This window comes from Heterodontus francisci, chromosome 30 (genome assembly GCF_036365525.1).
Source record: "Heterodontus francisci isolate sHetFra1 chromosome 30, sHetFra1.hap1, whole genome shotgun sequence".
NCBI lineage: Eukaryota > Metazoa > Chordata > Chondrichthyes > Heterodontiformes > Heterodontidae > Heterodontus > Heterodontus francisci.
In genome coordinates this window covers 16,987,965-17,008,283 of record NC_090400.1, presented here as the reverse complement: position 1 = coordinate 17,008,283, position 20,319 = coordinate 16,987,965, and the positions used below count along the sequence as shown (strand labels likewise).

Here is a 20,319-nt window from a genome sequence, read left to right as displayed (position 1 = left end):
GCTGAGTAAGATAGTTTTTCCTCATGTTGCCATTGCCTATTTTGCCAATCATCTTAAATCTGTGTCCTCTGGTTCTTGACCCCACCGATCATTGTACAGCATATCTACTATCCAAATACATTGGATCTAGCTCTTTCCTCTATCCCCCTCCAATTATACCTCTGATTTTTAACCCTTTGTATTTCTTCTCATGAAGGAATGGCTGATTACTGGGGTAATGGAGAGAGCAAGATAGGAGAAAGGAGTAATTGAGGGAGCGAGTTGCCATTTATTGAAGGGAAACAAACTTTCAGGAGAGAGCAGATACTCTGTCACATCTTATGAACAAAGTGGAAACAGGGACATTAGTGAACTGACCAACTCCCTAGTCTCAGTCACAGTACACTGGAAATATGTCCTATCTCCATGCTAACTGTGTTCTCCTCATTTCTAGGTAAAAATACAACAGGGTTTATTGGTGAACTCAACATCTCTCAACATTCACACGTTTCAAAGCGGCTTCTTTTTTCTATAGTACACGATAAAGCAGGTAACACATTTTACATGTTCTCTCGGGAGCATAGAAGGGAGGTGGTCATGACACCGTGGTCAATACAGCAAGGGTCCTCATGGGACCTTTATTGATGGGAGCAGCAAAGGGTGATGCTAAAAGGGACAGGCAGCACAACTGTTAGAGAATATAGCAAAGGTTATTGCTCTAGGATAGCAAGCTCCCAAAGTGGGGTTAGCAGTTATCATTATGTGTGGTGGGTCACACAGACAAGGAGGTCCCAGATTGTCCAAAGATGCAGCTTTCTGCAGAATGCTGCAATTGTGCAAGTAGACTGTGCCTGCACTGCGACTAATTGTAGCCCAACTTCTGATTGATAACAGGTTGGGTTCTTTTTCCAAGTTTCCGCTGCCAGAAGGAGAATCTCCACCATGCTTGTTTCTGGAAATCCCAGGCAGCTCCGTCAGAAAGTTGCTCTTGCTACTGCTCTTCCTTTAGTACAACAATATCTATTCTTGTTCTATGTAAAATTGAACTATTCCCTCACTCGCTCAAATCGAAGCACCTGTCCCACTGTTCAGGTCTTTAGGTTTTACATGGAAGACCTAGGGCTGAATTTTCACTTTGGGAGCGGGAAGCAGGAGTCTGGACTGTTTGTGGATCTGGAACATGCCCCCGGAGCTGGTGAAGGGGTGGGTCGGGGGGAAAACAGTCATGTTGGAATTTTGACCGGGGCGCTCCCTTAATTGGCATGGTGACAGATTCCTTGTCGAATTAAGGGTGGTAGATGGGCTCACTAAGCTGGAGGGCCAAGCAGAGGTCTTCCTGTTTCAGAGGAGCAGCCGGCTGCAATGAATGGTAAGTAACTGAGAGGGCGCTTCAACATGAAGGTGCCCTTGCAGAAACTTTTTAAAGTAGAAAAAGCAGCCAGGCCACCACTGTGAGTGGGCAGGGGCAGAATTTCCTCTACAGGGCGGCCTTTAGCTGCACCCACACCCAGGCGAACAGGGAGGGCCTGTAAGCTTGCCTGGAGCGCAGGTACCCCGGCCTGCCGCTGAGTGCCCGCCTGCAGACAGTTGAACTGTCCCCCATCATGCTGCAAAACTGAAGGCCAGCTGTTAGTATTTTCAGGCCCTGTCCACCTCCATTCCTGACCTCGGCAGGGCCTGGAAATCATGTCCCTAGTGACCAATTATACCAGTAGATTCATGAACTGCAGCAGTAAGACCAAACTCAGCAATGCTCGCATTATTTAACCTGCTCCTAATTAACATATTCCTAGAACCAAAGAAAAATTACGGCACAGACAGAGGCCATTCAGCCCATCGTGTCCGTGCGGGTGATAACTTCCGGACCTACACGCACAGTTAACTTGTGTAACTGAAGCTCTCTGCTACACGAGCTGATCCTTCCTGCTCTTATTGATTTGATTATAATAGCTACTGGTCAGGGAAACTTGTGAGCTCAGACTAGAAAGTATCTCAAGCATTTCCCTGATGGGGTTGGTTATGTAATTGTAGGTGTGAGGTTGTTGAGACAGGTTATGTAATGATATACTCATCATAGAGATCAGCCACATAACCAGTAACTAGTTACATTAGTGCATTGTTTGTAATGATCAGTTATATAACTATGCACTTCTTATTGAAACTGCTTACACAACTAGGCTGGTGAACTGACAAAACTGCTGCACCTCCCATCAATAACTGGTGTACAATCTATAACAAGTGTTTGTGTAGCTATACAAGGTTAAACAAAATGTTAAACAAGGTTAAACACTAAGCTATAGTGTCAGTGAGTGGCTCTCGGACACTGGAGGAACCGTCTCAGTGAGTGGCTCTCGGACACTGGAGGAACCGTCTCAGTGAGTGGCTCTCGGACACTGGAGGAACCGTCTCAGTGAGTGGCTCTCGGACACTGGAGGAACCGTCTCAGTGAGTGGCTCTCGGACACTGGAGGAACCGTCTCAGTGAGTGGCTCTCGGACACTGGAGGAACCGTCTCAGTGAGTGGCTCTCGGACACTGGAGGAACCGTCTCAGTGAGTGGCTCTCGGACACTGGAGGAACCGTCTCAGTGAGTGGCTCTCGGACACTGGAGGAACCGTCTCAGTGAGTGGCTCTCGGACACTGGAGGAACCGTCTCAGTGAGTGGCTCTCGGACACTGGAGGAACCGTCTCAGTGAGTGGCTCTCGGACACTGGAGGAACCGTCTCAGTGAATGGCTCTCAGATATTGGAGGAACCGTCTCAGTGAATGGCTCTCAGATATTGGAGGAACCGTCTCAGTGAATGGCTCTCAGATATTGGAGGAACCGTCTCAGTGAGTGGCTCTCAGATAATGGAGGAACCGTCTCAGTGAGTGGCTCTCAGATAATGGAGGAACCGTCTCAGTGAATGGCTCTCAGATATTGGAGGAACCGTCTCAGTGAATGGCTCTCAGATACTGGAGGAACCGTCTCAGTGAGTGGCTCTCAGATATTGGAGGAACCGTCTCAGTGAATGGCTCTCAGATACTGGAGGAACCGTCTCAGTGAATGGCTCTCAGATATTGGAGGAACCGTCTCAGTGAATGGCTCTCAGATACTGGAGGAACCGTCTCAGTGAGTGGCTCTCAGATAATGGAGTTACCGTCTCAGTGAGTGGCTCTCAGATACTGGAGGAACCGTGTCAGTGAATGGCTCTCAGATACTCGAGGAACCGTGTCAGTGAGTGGCTCTCAAATACTCACAAGAGCAGCTGCAGAAACATAAGTGACCCCTGGTGTGTATTCCATATAGAGCTGAGTGACGAGATGTGTCAGCTAGAAGCACATGTGATAAACTTGGCCTTTTGCTAACAAATGCACAGGTATGCAGCTGGTATGTTATCCACCCTGTAACCATTTTGAGGCACTTGATGCTCAGGATGCTGAATAGGTTTATCTCCTCCTTATACAGAGACACTGCATTCAATATAGCACTCTCACTCCCTCTGCCAGCAGCACAGATTGGAGTTTAAGTCATGATCTGTGTAATTCAGTACCCTAAACAGGCAGACTATATACGCAGCAGGGTACTGGAAGAACTTGAGGTGTCTAAAAAGGTTCAGTACAGCTGGATCCTGATGTACCATTCACACGGTGGGTGGGATCACTACTGTTCCATAAACTATGTGCACACTTAGAAATGTGTCTAGCTCAGGAAAATGGTGAAATGATTGCCAAATGTAATCAGTGTGGTGTGAAACAGGACTGATTCCACTGGATGCAGACAAAGTATCAGGCCAAATTCTCAGTAACAGTTGCTTTAGTAAATCTAAGCAGGCAGAATATGCATAAATCAGGGCCTAGCACTCTGGGTCTTGTCTCTCGAATTGAGAGTCTGTTTCATGTGAGCTTTTTGTGTGTGTGTGTGTGTATGTGACTATATATATTTGTATGTTGAATGTTGTTTTTCTCCCAGAGTTTTAGGGGGAATTTAATTTTACTGAGCGTGATTATTCTATAACATGGACCTGTTGTATGGACTCGAGAAGGAAGAACAAGTGCTAGCATCCTGAGGACATTTGACAATTATTCTTCCATTGGTGTGGATATTAGCTAGAAATGAGTAGCCTGGTTATAAGTGAGATTACAAAGAAAGATGACAACAACAACTTATATTTATATAACGCCTTTAACATAATGAAAAGTCCCCAGGTGCTTCACAGGAGCATAATAAAACAAAATATGATGCTTAACCACATAAAGAGGTATTGGGTCAGATGACCAAAAGCTTGGTCAAAGGGGTAGGTTTTGAGGAGTGTCTCAAAGGAGGAAAGTGAGGTAGAGAGGGGGAGAGGTGTAGGGAGGGATTCCAGAGCTCAAGGCCTCGGCTACTGAAGGCACGGCCACCAATGGTAGAGCAATTAAAATGGGGGATTCTCAAGAGGCCAGAATTGGAGGAACGCAGATATCTTGGAAGGTTGTGGGACTGGAGGAGGTTACAGAGATAGGGAGGAGTGATTTGAAAACAAGGATGAGAATTTTAAAATCAAGACATTGCTTGTCTGGGATCCAGTATTGGTCAGCGAGCACAGGGATGATAGGGGAACGGGGGACTTGGTGCGCATAAAGACATGGGCAGCAGAGTTTTGGATGACCTCAAGTTTACAGACTAGAATGTGGGAGACCAGCCAACAGTGTGTTGGTACAACCAAGTCTAGAGATAACAAAGGCATAAATGAGGGTTTCAGCAGCAAATCAGCTGAGAAAAGGTGAAGTCAGGTGATGTTACAGAGGTGGAAATAGGTGGTCTTAAAGATGGCCCAAATATGAGGTCAGAAACTCATCTCGCGGTTAAATGTGACACCAAGATTGTGAACAAACTGGTTTATTCTCAGACTGTTGCCAACAGGAGGGATGGAGTTGGTAGCTAGGGAACAGAGTCTGGAGTGGGGACCGAAAACAATGGCTTTGGTCTTCCCAATATTTAATCGAAGGAACTATCTGCTCATCCCGCATTGAATGTCGGATAAGCAGTCTGATAATTCAGCAATAGTGCAGCAGTTGAGAGAGGTGGTGGGGAATTAGAGTTGGGTGTTTTCAGCATACGTGTGAAAACTAATGCTGTGCTTCTGGATGAGGTTGCCAAAGGGCAGTGTCCTAGATGAGGTGGGGGCTGGAAGTAATGGAGCAGGAAGAGAGGCCATTGCAAGTTATTCCGTGGCTATGATGAGATGGATAAAAATGGAACCAGGTGAGAGCAGTCCCACGACAGTGGAGAAGTGTTGGAGGAAGATGTTGTGGTAAACCATGTCAAAGGCTCCAGACAGGATGAAGATGGAAAGTTTACCTTTGTCACAGTGCATCATACAGTGCCCAACAAGACTGAACCTTCGCAATCCAGCACTTAACACCACCTCATGGTTTTTATGGCTGGAACTTTGGGGAGAAGTTTCCCTTTTCGCCACTACTCCTTCTGGCCCAGATTCTTGGCAGGGCCCAGTGCCCTTTGCATTGTCAGCTGCTCTTTCCTCATCTGTGAGCAGAGATAGTGAGTTCTGTCGAGGGAAGCACAGCTGGGCCACATCCTGGCTTTGCTTAATGTCCACACCTGTTCACCTTTCACAAAGATCTTCGCTAGGTCTGGGTAAATTTTAAATGAATTAGCGCTTCTATTAATAATGGGTCATTGTGTACCATCGACAAGAAGTACTGCAGCAACGCACCAAGGCTCCTTAAACAGCGCCTTCCAAACCCGTGACCTCTATCACCTAGAAGGACAAGGGCAGTAGATGCATGGGAACACCACCACCTGCAAGTTCCCCTCCAATTCACACACTGAAAATATATATGGGATGTATAGCATGATAAATCACTGAAAAACTCTGCATGTTAGAGTCATTTATGGCACAAAAGGAGGCCATTCGGCCAATCGAGTCCATGACCGCTCTTCATGGAGCTATTCAGTCAGTCCCACTCCCCTGCTCAATCCCCGTAGCCCTGAAAGTCTATTTCCTTCAAGTAGTCATCCAGTTTCTTCTTAAAATAATTGATACCACTTCCACCACCCTTGTGGGCAGTGAGTTATTGCCATTCCTTCACTGTCGCTGGGTCAAAATCCTGGAACTCACTTCCTAACAGCACTGTGGGTATACCTACCTCACATGGACTGCAGCGGTTCAAGAAGGCAGGTCACCACCACCTTCTCGAGGGCAATTAGGGCTGGGCAATAAATGATGGCCTAGCCAGCAATGCCCACATCCCACAAACGCGTAAAAAAAAAAAATGATAGTCACTGAAGAAGTAACATCCTCAAACAGATTCTGGCAACACCTCGCAAATTTTACTGTAGAAACCATTGTTATGGAGGCAATGCAGTGAGTTTACTCATCGTGCATTGTTGGTCAATGCGTACCAATAGTCTCCTTGGGGTAGAATGCAGCGTTTATCCTGTGTGGCCATAGACCAGTCACTGAGCCTTCACGGATTCAGAAAGCATTTGCAGATAGTAAAGACCAGGTGATCTTAGAAGGGTAGCAAAGCCAGAGGACGTGGCCATGCACCGATTTGTACCATTATATATAATAGTGCCAAGAAATGCTCCAAGCTGTTCACAGAGACCTCCACCACTGAAGATGTCATATACTGACTGTACTACAATATAGATAACACAATTTTAGACTCATAATGTAGCATCAACCTTCACAGAAGTGAGAGACTCTAGTGAAGGTGATGCCAGTGCCTCAGCATCTGATCCTGGCATCAGCCCTGAAATATACATTCTGGTGAGAATCTTAATCCAAAAAGACAGGTTGAGGTAAGGAGCACGAGCAAGGAAAGGGAAGGGTTAGTAGCCAAGTGAAGGTTTGTTGGTGCTGGTTGAGATTCAACATGTTGATTGATCCTGCTGTGTCACTGTAGGTTTCAAGAATCATAGGCTCAGTTTTTCAAACAGAGCATGGTGTAGAAAAGCCAATCACTCATCTTTGTAATACGTACTGGAAGGTTGTTCTGCCACCTAGCGTTGTTCTGCTATATTAGACCTGAGGGACGTCTGCACAGCACTCTGCCATTGAGCATTTGGCCGTCTCAGTGGCATGAACTGTGGAGAGTGTGTGATGGCACGTGGTGCAAAAATAGCCCGTGTGCAGCCTGTCATGCCTATACTCCAGGGAAGGCACAGCTCCTGTCTTGCTGCTGCTGCTGAAGACTCCAGCTGACACTTCTGTTGGTGCTTCAGTTGTGAAGCAGGGAATGTGTGGCCAGTTTAGTGCAGCTGTCTCCACAGATGACTTGTGAAAGACCAGAAGAATCATGTGGCTCTGTAGTTGAGGGTCATGGTGCCTTTTAACTGCCACATGTGAGGCAGTGCAGATGCTAGAGTGTGCCTCAGGGTCTTGTTCTTTCAGACTGTATAATGTCAACCTCCTCAGCCTGAGCTGCTTTGAGTGCTGATATTTTATGAGGCCCAGTTTACACAATCTCCTGAGGTAACATGGCAGCATAGAGGTTTCTCCAGCCCTGACCTTCGGGGCTGCTATCTCCTACGTGTCTAATCATTGTGGCCTGGATGCCTCACCATTGCTCTTTGCAGAAAAATAACTTCCTGCTCCATCAGTTGTGTTGCTGCTGCGTTCCTTCCTGCTCCCTCTACTGGAAGATGCCCCATTCAAGTGTATTTCTAGGCTGTGCAATTTTCAATAAAAGTCTCTTAATTCCCCTAAATGAGGCTTTAACAAACAAAACCTAAAATTATCACCAAAAGAACAAAGGGAAAGATGAGAAGAATTGGTTTGTTTGCACAGGGACTCTACTAGTAACATGGTAGAAGCAGATTCCATAATAGCATTTAAAAAAAGAAATGTTTGATAGGACAGGGAATGGGCCTCAGTGAATAACACTTTCACAATGGGCCGAATGGCCTCTTTCATCACTTTTAAAGTTCTATCATTTTACCCACGTTACAAGGCCTTAAACAAAGAAGTAGTGTTGGGAGAAAAACAAAATGGGCACAATTTAATTAGCGCCTGCTCGATAAATTCCTCGATATTGACACTTCATTTGTGCATGGGGTAGAGGTGACAGCCGTCTTGTCTTGTGTTAGCATGGTCTGACAAAGATTGTCAATGAAAATTAATTAAAATCTAGCTCTAGGCCCCTCTGGAGTCATCAGTAAATGCCCTACCCAGCATCAGGCTGCGTGCACAGCCTAACAAGGCTGCAGTCACATTCCCTTCCTGTACTGAGTTACCCATCTTTTTTTTTCATTCGTTCATTGGGTGTGGGCATTGCTAGCAAGGCCAACATTTATTGCCCATCCCTACGTGCCCTGGCGAAGGTGGTGGTGAGCTGCCTTTCTGAACTGCTGCAGTCGATGTGATGAAGGTACGCCCACAGTACTGTTAGGGAGTGTTCCAGGATTTTGACCCAGTGACAGTGAAGGAACAGCGATATAGTTCCAAGTCAGGGTGGTGTGTGGCTCGGAGGGGAATTTGCAGATGGTGGTGTTCCTATGCATCTGCTGCCCTTGTCCTTCTAGGTGGTAGAGTTCACGGGTTTAGAAGGTGCTGTCGAAGGAGCCTTGGTGAGTTGCTGCAGTGCATTTTGTAGAAGGTGTACACTGCTGCCACTGTGCATCAGTGATGGAGGGAGTGAATGTTTTAGGTGGTGAATGAGGTGCCAATCAAGTGGGCTGCTTTGTCCTGGATGGTGTTGAGCTTCTTGAGTGTTGTTGGAGCTGCACCCATTCAGGCAATTGTATCCAGGCAGGCATTCCGTCACACTCCTGAATTGTGCCTTGTAGATGGTGGATAGGCTTTGGGGAGTCAGGAGATGAATTACTCACTTCAGAAAACCCCCAGGATGTTGATGGTGGGGAATTCAATGATGGTAATGCCATTGAATGTCAAGAGGAGATGGTTAGATTCTCTCTTGTTGGAGATGGTTATTGCCTGGTACTTGTATGGCACTGGGATATTACAATGGGCTTCAGTGCCTTTGGGCCAAGGCAGGTGAAGAATCAGCTAGTGTTCTTGCACCCAAGTGCTATCCAGCAGCAAGAAATAAGCTGTGATACTCTGTCCCCCTCCTTCCCCCGCCACCCCCCCCCCCCCCCCCATGGTGGTTGAGTAGCCTGCTGGCACTCATTGTGCAAGTTCACATGTGAAGAATGAGCACTTAGGTGAGATACTGGAGAGGCTGCTGCTGCACCCAGCATGATAGCATAATAGGAGTTGCCACTTTTGAAAGAGGATGGATAAATAGAACAAATGACCGAGATAAATTACAACTTTTAGAGCCATCTCCTTTACTACAGTTAGATATAAAATGCCCTGTATGTGTTTGTCTAAGTATGAGGGGCAAATGAAGATTTAGCACTCCTGGTTATCATAATTGAAGGATGGAATTACTCAAAGGGTTGGACACTTGCCACGGAATCAGGAGATTGTGGTGTTGAAGCTCCACTCCACATAATGCAGGCTGACGCTTCCCTGCTGTACTGAGGGAATACTGTCTTGCTGGAGGTGCTGTTTTACAGATGAGATGACAAATTCAAGCCCTGTCTGCCTATTCAGCTGGACATTAGAGACTCCAGGGTATCTTCTCAAAGAAGAGATGGGCTTTTCCCCCCGGGATCCTGGCCAAAAATCATTCTCACACCACTGAAGAAGGTTAACTGGTCATTGATCTCGTTGCTGTGGGTGGGTCCTTGCTGTGCGCACATTGGCTGCTGCGTTTACCTACAAAACAATAGTCACTGCACTTCAAAGTTAATTCATTGGCTGTGAAGCACTTTGGAGCATCCTGTGAATGTGAAGTCACATTTCCCCACCCCCTGTACTTCATATCAAAATATTTTGTCTTTTTTATTTAAAAAAAAAAGTACTCTGACACACAGGTCAGAAATCCTCACTTGAAGTCTCTGCATTTTCATGGTATCTGATACTTCAGGGCGGGCAGTTGTCTGAGACCCGCTCGATGTGAGTGTGGACCAAGTACAATTATCAGCTCAGGCCACTAGTCAGACTGTGGTCAACCTGGAATTCAGTGAAGCTGCTTAATATTTGACATTTGGTAGAAAATAATCATTCCATTTGATTGAATTAACAAAAGACCTTCATGAGTCCTTGCCCATTTCCTTTGACATTGTGTTAACTTCTTGAATGATGTTCAGTCACTTTGTGAACACCATTTCTCCTACATCTGTTGTTGGTGTTAGTTGAGTAGGGTGTCTGTCTGTAATTACTCTCTGCTCTTAATAAACCCTTGATAATCACAGGATCTTTGGACATCTCTAATGGGACTCGATGAGAGAGCTGGCAAATGGAATGGACAGGGTCCTGACTGAACGAGGGAGTATCAAGGAGCTGGTGTTAAGAGAATGCGGAGGCGAGACTGGTCCAAACATCTTGCATCTGCAGACAGGCTGAATTTCCTTGGTTTGTTTCTGAATCCTTGTGTCCTACAATCTTCTACCAAAACACACAACAGCTTTACGAGGTCAAGTTGTAACATCAAGGCATGGATTCTACGTGATAAATATTCTTCCTGCACTCAGAGCAACACGCGACACGTGCGTTGAAACACCAAGTCTGGAACTAGTGTCTCCCTCTGTAGGTTCCATCTGGCAATGCAATGCTCTGAAGGGCTAAAATTGGATTTGGCTTTTCCACAGTGACTGGAAGATATTTCTGCCCCAGGGTATATACTGATATACTAATCACAGAACCAAATATTCGTCACAGCCTAGGTCACGTGCTGGTTTTTGTGGAAAACCAGGAGGAATTGTGGAATACCATCCCATAAATGGCAGTTCAGAATCTTGGAAACCCACAGAACAAGAACAGAAAGTGATTTTTTTCAGTCACTACATTCCAGTGGGCCGAATCATGCATCCCAAATCACTATTGATATTCCATTAATATAATATTTGATCCCTACTTGAAGCGAACTTCAAGAATGAGTGGCCAGTTGCAGTAGAGAAATGGGAAATACCCAAGTGCTGCTATTTTTAAAATATTGTTACATGTTTTATTTATCTGTGGAATGTTCATCTAATTCCACTTAGTTTCCAGGATTCCTTACTTCTGGAGTAAGGTGAATCTACCTTGTATATTCTGTTGAGTTAGTCAATGTAACGTTTATGATGAGGTTTTGGATCTGAACCTGTTTTCCTCCTCAGTTCTCTGAACATCCGTTAATGCTCCAAAAAGGCTGTTTTGATCATTTATCTCTGCGCTCACCTACACCGCTCTTTGCCTGGATTTTTAGCACCGCAAATCCAGATGTATTTTGTAATTAGCAATTCAGAAAGCATTTGAAGTAAGTCTCTTACTGGTGATTCGTGGCGGGGCCCGCCCTGGCCCCAAAGCACTTTATTTCCCTTTTAATATTTAGAGGAGTGACGAGTCTCTGAGCAATGAACGTAACTTAGCCCTGTGGTGGATATATTGAAATACAAGTGAAGGGCCAGGAACAGGTCAGCTATGCCGTGGGACTTCGGCGTGCAAATGATTGATGTGTGTTGCTGAAATTCCTCTCACCACTGTTTTAGCCAAAGCACTAATGAATTTAAAATAGATTCATACCTGTTAAGTATTCCTACACTAGTAGCCCCTGGAGCAATTAGTGTGTGTGTGTGTGAATCAGTCCAGGATGATATGAAGCCTGTTCTCTGATGGATTATATAAGACTGCAACTGTGTGTGAAATGAGTCTTGACCTGGGATCCAGGGCACATGTGGAGCCAGGGAACCAAACTGCCCCCGGGTTGGCAGTCTGATTTAGAGGAGGCTGGTACGGGAAAATATTAAATAGTATTCTGATGGGGGACAGGTTGCTGGGACAGAGTAGAGTGAGTTTTATTCTGCTGTGTTACCCTTGGTCACAGAGTCCTTGACTCTGATACTGGGGTACGGCCCCCAGTTCCTCAACTTGAGTACCTTTCTTTTAAAGGTGTGAAGATGACTGTATTTATTGTAATCACTGTTCACGGGATTTTCAAAAGAACAGAGGAAGTCCCCAGGAGAGAGAGTTAAGATAGATTTTCCACATAATATGGAGAGATGCAAACACACTGCACATCTACAATAATACAGGCAGAAATAAAATTGAGCAATTTCAAATGCAATCTTCTCCTATCATCACCTTTCTGTTATGCTTGTGGTATAAACAGAATGGGCAATGAGAAGCTGCTGTCTGTATAACTTACTGCGCTCACAAGTTGAGTTTCCACACCACCTGCAGTTTTCATGAGCGATTGTCAGCTTGGCTGAGAGGTAAAACTCTCACACGTTGAGCTGGCAAGCTTTGGGTTCAAACCCCACTTCAGGACCAAGCACGTTACCTAGGCTGATACTCCAGTGCAGGACAGCTGCACTGCCAGAGGTGGCATCATTCAGATGATGCATTAAACAGAAGTCCCATCTGCCTTCTCATGTGAACGTAAAAGATTCTACAGCATTATTCGAAGATGAACAGGGAATTCTCATGAAGTCCTGGTCAGTATTTATACCTCAACCAACATCACTAAAACAGCTGACCTGATCATTTGTCTCAGCGCTGTTTGTGGAATCCTGCCATGCACAAAGTGGCTCCCACCTTTCTCTACGTTACAACAATCACTGCACGTAACAAACAATTCATTGGCTGTAAAGCATTATGGTATATCTTGGGGATGTGAAGGGTGTTATACAAATGTAAATTCTTTCATCTGTAAGCCCCTCACCATTGGAATTAATACTGTACTCAGTGGCTTTCCTGGGAGTATAAGTGATTTCCTGTTGGTGCATTGAAGGGCATTAGCCGATTCACTGTGTTTTTGTCCTTGGTCACAATTCCAGTGGCTTAGTTAAGGTCTATTCTTATGAACGCACTAACAGAGAGTAATGGGATACAAGTTTATGCTGACGATTCTGTACATTGAGTTCCCTATTTCAGTCCTGTCACCACAGGTAATTATCGAGTGTAGATCAGGCAGTGGTCACAGGAACAGGAGTAGCAGCCTTCAGGGCCAGTCATTCCATTGAAACTTTAGCTCCTGCAGTTTTACTAAGAGCCTGTTCACTTGAAGTGGATGCTACATGAGCACTGTTGCATTTTCTCACCTTGCTTCAGCTGGAGAGCATTGGCAGCAGAGCAAACAGTGGTGAGTCCCAGCTCTCTGGATGGCCCATGACTGGGGCAGGTCCCACTTGGAGTCTAGAGACAGGTGGTGAAGAATCTCTGCCAACATCACAGGTGAAGTGGGATGGGAATGGGACAGATGTAGCCCTCAACCACACCCCATGTTAACTGCTGTAAAGGATCAATGACACAGGGAGCATCTGTATACATTTGAACTCTGTACAGGAGAGGCCTGATATGTGAATAAGGGAAGCCCGGACATCCACAAACCGCTACTCACAGGACTTCCCGAGTGGGAGAGATTTACAGTATCTTCAATCTTATTTCGCAGAAAAATGGAACTTGTATATAAAAGAAACAGAAGACATCAATATTCTGAGGGAGTGTGTGCAGATCCTGTTCAACAGCAGATACGGTGAGTCACTGCTTCCAGCTGCTGCTTGAGTTGAGTATGCACTCCATAAAATGCTTATAACCCACGCTGACTGAAAGCAATGGCATTGGTACAATAAAACAGTCAGTTTTTTTTTGGAGATACAGCACTGAAACAGGCCCTTCGGCCCACCGAGTCTGTGCCGACCATCAACCACCCATTTATACTAATCCTACACTAATCCCATATTCCTATCACATCTCCACCTGTCCCTATATACATTTCCCTACCACCTACCTATACTAGGGGCAATTTATAATGGCCAATTAACCTATCAACCTGCAAGTCTTTGGCATGTGGGAGGAAACCAGAGCACCCGGAGGAAACCCACGCAGACACAGGGAGAACTTGCAAACTCCGCACAGGCAGTACCCAGAATCGAACCCGGGTCCCTGGAGCTGTGAGGCTGCGGTGCTAACCACTGCGCCACTATGCCGCCCTCAGTTGTTGAATGTCGTCTTAAACTGCTTGAGACTTTCAGTAATTTTGGGTTGTTCTGTTTCTGGTCTGTTTGAGGACATTGCTGCAATTTTGGGGGTTCAGGGCCATGATTTGAAACTACATGTCGGCTGCCAGGAAAATTTGAGCTATGTCTGATGGATCCCAAGTTACAACATTGCTGTTTTCACGTGTAGTCTTGTTTCCTTTCAGACAGCGTGTGCTGGGATCTGAGCTTACGCAGCTGCCAGTAATTTTGTCAGGATTGTGCTGTCAATTTAAATCCAATCCAATTAATCCCATTGAAGTGAATGGAAACGGGAGATTAGGTTGAGGAATGATGCATTCTGGGAGGAGCTGGTCAATTTGGCCTGCATTTTCTACCCATACTTCCCACTAAACCTTTCTCAGGAAGGGCCTAAATTACCATAGTCCACTTTGTGCATATGATAAATACCTTATTCAACTCTCTGTACATCATAAGTATTTCAATCGGTAAACATAGTTACATAAGTTTTTTTTTAAAAATTATATGAAACATATGACTGATCCCATCTCACCTACCCCAAAATTGATGGACTGAAAAAACCAATAAAACACACACAACATATCGGAGCGACTGTCTTGAAATGTGGATACTTTGGCTTCCAAAAAGGATATTCAATCTAAATTATCATGGATTCCCGTGCATTTTTTTGTCCCAGAATTTAATCAGCCAGGCTGCAGAATCCCAGCAGGATTGCACAAGATCAGCTGTATCAGACTATTGTCTGCACAGTCAGCTTGGTTTAAAATAGTTTCTGGATAGTTTTTAACTAGCTCCTCCCGCAATGGGTGTATTAAACACTAATATTAGCAGCATTATCCACTTGGCTTTGGTTAGCGGAGGCCCTGGTGTTTATTACTGGTTCCATCTCGTTCTAAGGGCTGCGAATATGTTGTTGAATGGAAAAGCCAAAAGGCTGTACGTAATTCCCAAACCAATGATGTAATTCATTTCCAACAGCTAGTTATTTTGTAAATAGCTGTACACATTTGCGTTCCCTTTCCTGTTTTCCATTCACTCTTTCAAGTAACTGTATGTCAGGTGAGGTGTCTGCAGCGAAGTAGTCATCACAAAGTTTAGTAAATATGACAATGTCCTGCAATCAAAGTGTCTGTAAATGGGGGGTTTACAGGAGGTTCTTTTCACAGGTGGGCTGGTACATATCTTGTGGATATATACCATATATATTTTTAATTGATCCTGCAATGGATGGAATAACTATGTCATTAAAAGATTGTGGCTACGTAGCTATCGGGTACAAAACATGCTGATTGGTTGACTGTTTTTAATGATTATGACATTTGAGACCAATACTTAAGACACTAATCTCACTTTTGCTCAAATTCTCATTCACAAAGGAAAAAGTCAAATCCCTGGGGGAAAATTAAAATGAGACAAAGTTGAGGCCACCTTAATCCAGTTCCTGAGCAGTCCAAATCCCTATAATTCAGCATAAATTTCTGCTTTGAACAATCTTGCCCGGAGAGGCTGAATAGATCTTGGGAGGGCTCGTCTTTTGCAGTTTGGGGCTAAGGTACATTATTGGGGCGGGGTGAAGGGAGCTGTAGTCTGCAGCAATGTGTCCTGTTCCTAACCTGGGAGCACATGATCTAGTCTCTTGAGTACAAAAAGCTCCATTTCCACAGCAGTGATACCCCTTAATTTCATAGATTCAAATTGAACAATAGTTTAAAAAGTGTGCATTCCTCACACACCAGATGCAACACTTCAAAGTGTCAGTCTTTGTTGAAGTTGCAAAGCAATTTAAAAAAAAATGAGTCATTGACCTGGAACCTGTAATTTTACTCTTACATTTGCCCTCTGATTGACCTCAGCAGTTGGAGCAGCTGCAAACACCTGGCATTTGTTCAGTTGGAGCAGTGCCCTTAAAGAGACCAGTCAGGTTACCAGCCAAATGTGAGCAATGCCAGGGGAAATCCAACAGCAACTTCAAAACATTTCGCTTGTGCAGAACTTATTTAGTTGCCGTTTTATTAATTTCCCCCCTACCCCCACCCAATGTTTATGGAGAGTAAGAACCACTTATTAAGCTGTATCTTAAACTTTGGGGAGGTGTGCGCAAGTGAAGAAATACATTCAGTGCATCAGAAACTGGCAATGAGGTACATTTTACTCAGGTCAGCAAGTCCATTTGGTGATGTTGCAGAGTTTCCCCAGTGAACAGTGTGATCGAGAACAGGCAAATGTCATTCACTGCATCAAATGAGACTGGCATTCAAACCATACTGTCTAGTCGACAGGCAGGCACTGTACCACACTGCCTCTTTGTAATTGCTTTTCAATAAAATCGTTCTTGACTGGAATAAATAGAGGCTTTAAAATTATGAAAGATAGAAGAGGCACAGAGAGAGTGTTTCCACTTGTGGAGAAGAGCAAACCCAGAGGCTATCAAAATAAGATGTCACTAAGAAATCAAATAGGGAATTCGGAAGAAACTCCTTTACCCAGAGAGTGGCGAGAATGTGGAACTACCACTGGGACTAGTTGAGGTGAATAGATACATTTAAGGGGAGGCCAGATAACCATGAGGGAGAAGGGAATAGAGGGTTATGCTGATAGAGGAGGAAGGATGGAAGGAGGCTCTGGTGAAGCATAAACACCAACATGGACTAGTTGGGCTGAATAGCCTGTTTCTGTGCTGTATATTCTGTGTATGTACAAATGCCCACACACTGCTCAGAAAACCAGGAAATGTTAACAGATTTTAAACTGGTGTCATCTGTGTTTTCTGTAGCTGAGGCCTTGGGGTTGGATCATATGGTTCCTGTCCCATACAGGAAGATTGCCTGCGACCCAGAGGCAGTGGAAATAATAGGGATTCCAGAAGGAATTCCCTTCAAGCGACCTTGTACCTATGGAGTTCCCAAATTGAAACGGATCTTGGAAGCAAGACATAACGTCCGCTTTGTTATTAAAAGGTAAGCTTGGTTCAGAAGGTGTTGTAGGTCCCTGAGCTTCCCTGGAATTTGTACTGTAGGGGATTTCAGCAATGGTGGACTGATCTTTGTAATCCTAATCCTAGGCCTTTCAAAATTCTTCCTGTAATACTCCAGTCTCAAAACATGGTTCAATCGGAATTTGTTTTGCTGAAGGCAGCTCGTCTTGCTTTGATATCGATATATTGGTGCCAGCAGCCTGGTAGTACCTTGTACAATGACCACGCTCAGACAGTGAGTGTCAGCAAGCTGTTCAACTGCAGATGGCATCATAGCCAAGTCTACTCCAGCATTCATGTGCTATTCTTCAGCAGAGGCCATTGGATTAGGAGCTGGAATTCTGGCTAATTTTTTCCCTTCTGGGGGCACTGGTGCTAATTGTAGTGCCAAACAGATGCCCAGGCGGAAATAAGTTAATTCAGGAGCGCCTGTGGGGTCATTTTAACCTTCCTTGTTAGACGGGAAACCCACGGGATCGGGTGGAACATTGGTTTTACACCCTGACAAATATTGCTCTCCAGTGAGTGAGGAGTCAAACCACATGATCTCGTTTATTTACTGACGACAGGTTAGGTTAAGATCGGCCTCTGGATTCAAATCTGGGATCTTCTGACAGTTCCATGCTGGGTGGTACCATTACTTACAAGGCCATCAGGAGAGCTGGTTATAATTGTGGAATTAGATTTCAGTCATGTTTCATATTCAGTTTCACTTGCTGCTGTCGATGATTATCCTAAAATGTTGTGTGAACTGAGTGACCACATTCCATTTTGTACAGATCACAATAGATACTAATGGAATTGCTACCTTGTCAAATCTGGATTTTCCACACACTGCACCAGACTCCAACCCTGGGTCCAGGTTACTACCAATTCTGCCCTGTAACCAGCCACAAGGAGGTGCTCAAGAGCAACCACCCAATTTTCCCTTCCACCCTGTGGGGGAGCAGCTAGCCTCTGCTCGTTGCTATCTTACAAAGGCATTATTTATGTTGGGAAACAAATGCGGTATTCCGGGCACCTACTTTTACCCTGCCGCTCTGTAGCTCAGTGTGCTGGGGTGCAGACTAGTCTGAGCTGAAAGAATTGCCTTTCTGTGTGCCAACTTAGTGCCATGTTGCTGTTAATAGAGGGAGATGTACATGTGACAAATATGTGATATTTTTGTCAGTCCAGTTTTGATTTGGTGGCTGTCCCTTTAAACCCAGTCACAGCTGTTTTAAAACCAATTGCAGTCCAAATTCATGTACTAAAGTTAACTCCATATAATGTTAGAAAATTTATAGCTTGCAGGCATTAAGATGGATAATTGAAACTTAAAGAATGCATTTAACTAAGCTTGGTATAAGAATTTGAATTGCGTTTTTTTTTTCGACTGCTTGTGTCATGATTGGATTTTAAAGGTACAGCCTCCAAACTTGAACTAGACAGACAAAACTACATCACTTTTGTCACCGGGCACCAGCAGTGCATACTCTGTGTAAGTTTATCCAGAGGTACTGCTGCTTTGCCTTGATGTCGAGAGCAGAGAGTTCTTGGAACATTCAAGTACGATTTACAAAATGTGGATATTGGGGAGGGGTGGGGGGGAGAGGTGGGGGAGATTGATTGATTGATTTATAAATGACTGATTTATAATCTCACAACCATGCATAGTAAACGATTACTTAGTTTTTTCCAGATGAACTGTAAGGTGGTGATTCAGATCCTCTGCATGAGCCACCAATCAATTGACCTTGCCCAAGAGTTACAATGGGAGGGGGGAGGGAAAGCTCATGAGATGTAAGCAGGTATTGTAATGTGGGTCTCTAGTCTGACCTGCTCACATCTGACTGTTGCTATAAAACTGGATAATAAGAGCAGGTGTTCTCACACGCCCTCTTCGCTCCGTGTTGTGCAGCTGATTGGCTACTGCAGTCAGTAACGTTTTAGTTGCTAAAGCAGAAGGTTTGTGCTGATTGAAATACTTGTGCCTTTTTATAAGAGCTAAATTTACCTTTTTTGTTATTTTTCTCCATTTCCTGCAGGATGTTTGATGAACGAGTTCTGACAGGTAAGCTGGAGGTAAATGGTCGACAACACTGTCACCGAGTAAGGTCAGGCAGGGCTTGGTGTGTATTCGATTTCCTGCTGAGATCCTGAGCTGCTGTTTAATGTGCATCTCAACAGCTTGATCTCCATTTTCTTTCAGCGGTCACTTTTGATAGATGGATTTGATGGGGCTCCCATATTGGTGTCAAAGCTACCAGAGAAACCCTGTTGAATGAATTATTGATGGATGTGTGTTCTTGGACATCCTCCTTCAGTCAAACAGTAGGGTGGCCTAGACTGTTCCCTCACTTAGCAGATGATTGGTCAAATGGCAGTCACGCTTGCTTTCTTGGACCTCTATGAGGCTCAATCACATTCTTGCCCCAGTGGCCCACCTTAGAACTGCCCAAGCTATGTGCGTTGCAAGGTAGTAGTGTCCAGCTGCTTGGACACTTGAATCGGTGACCTCCACACTATGAGAATATCATCTCACCGCTGTACTGCTCTTTGCTATTCTTCATTCGGCTGCCAAAAAAGATCATCTTTTCTGCTTCAAACATTTGTGTAGCAGTAGTCTAGTAAAGAGAGCATTTAATTGCAAATCTATCCAGAAAATGAACAACTTGTGGTGCAAGTCAGCTACGAACCTGCAACTCATTGCCCACAAGGGTGGTGGAAGCGGAGACGATCAATGACTCCAAGAGGAAGTTGGAATGTCACCTGAGCAAAATAGACCTGCAGGGCTATGGGGATTGAGTCGGGGAGTGGGACTGACTGCATAGCTCCATGGAGAGCTGGCATGGGTTAGGTGGGCCGAGTGGCCTCCTTCTGTGCCGTAAATGACTATGAAGTAAAGAAAAATTCCCCCCATAACTGTTGAGCTGGCCTATTTACTCCAGGAGAATGAATACACTCAGCACGGTGTTTAAAATCTTTTCATGAGCCTGCAGGCACCAGCCACCCGCATGAAGACAGGTGCTCTTATTACTACCTCTGTCAGTTATTATCCCTTGGGGGTGGGGCAGCGACATTGGAGTGGGGGAGCAGCTGGAAGCCCTATGACATACAAAGAATAAACAGCACAATCTGACTGCACGATTTATAAAATTCTCTTATCTTGTTAAATCTACCGTGCCACTGCTTTTATGTTCCGTAATTTGATCATTCATTCCGAAACAGGTTTTCAAATATGATGCATGCTTATCTCAAAACATAATCAGACCCGAGGCATTTTATGCCATGGTTAACAGTTTCGAGAGCCTGGATAATACTGGGGTGACCATTTCTTCCTGACAGCGCAACCTTCCAAATAGGCCTGAGACCATGCTGAAAATTAAATTT

General features: G+C 44.8%; 1 protein-coding gene across 10 annotated transcripts in view; it reads left to right on the top strand.

Annotated features, from left to right (window-relative positions):
- gtf2ird1 (GTF2I repeat domain containing 1) overlaps positions 1–20,319 on the top strand; it is a 193,908-nt gene that overhangs the window by 89,355 nt on the left and 84,234 nt on the right. For 9 of the 10 annotated variants that reach the window (XM_068010158.1, XM_068010156.1, XM_068010163.1 and 6 more), the window contains 4 exons: positions 434–529; positions 13,406–13,489; positions 16,747–16,930; positions 18,975–19,000. In XM_068010158.1, the coding sequence (XP_067866259.1) occupies positions 434–529; positions 13,406–13,489; positions 16,747–16,930; positions 18,975–19,000 (390 nt within the window). The remainder of the gene's footprint in view (positions 1–433; positions 530–13,405; positions 13,490–16,746; positions 16,931–18,974; positions 19,001–20,319) is intronic. The other variant, XM_068010159.1, reaches the window with a different exon arrangement.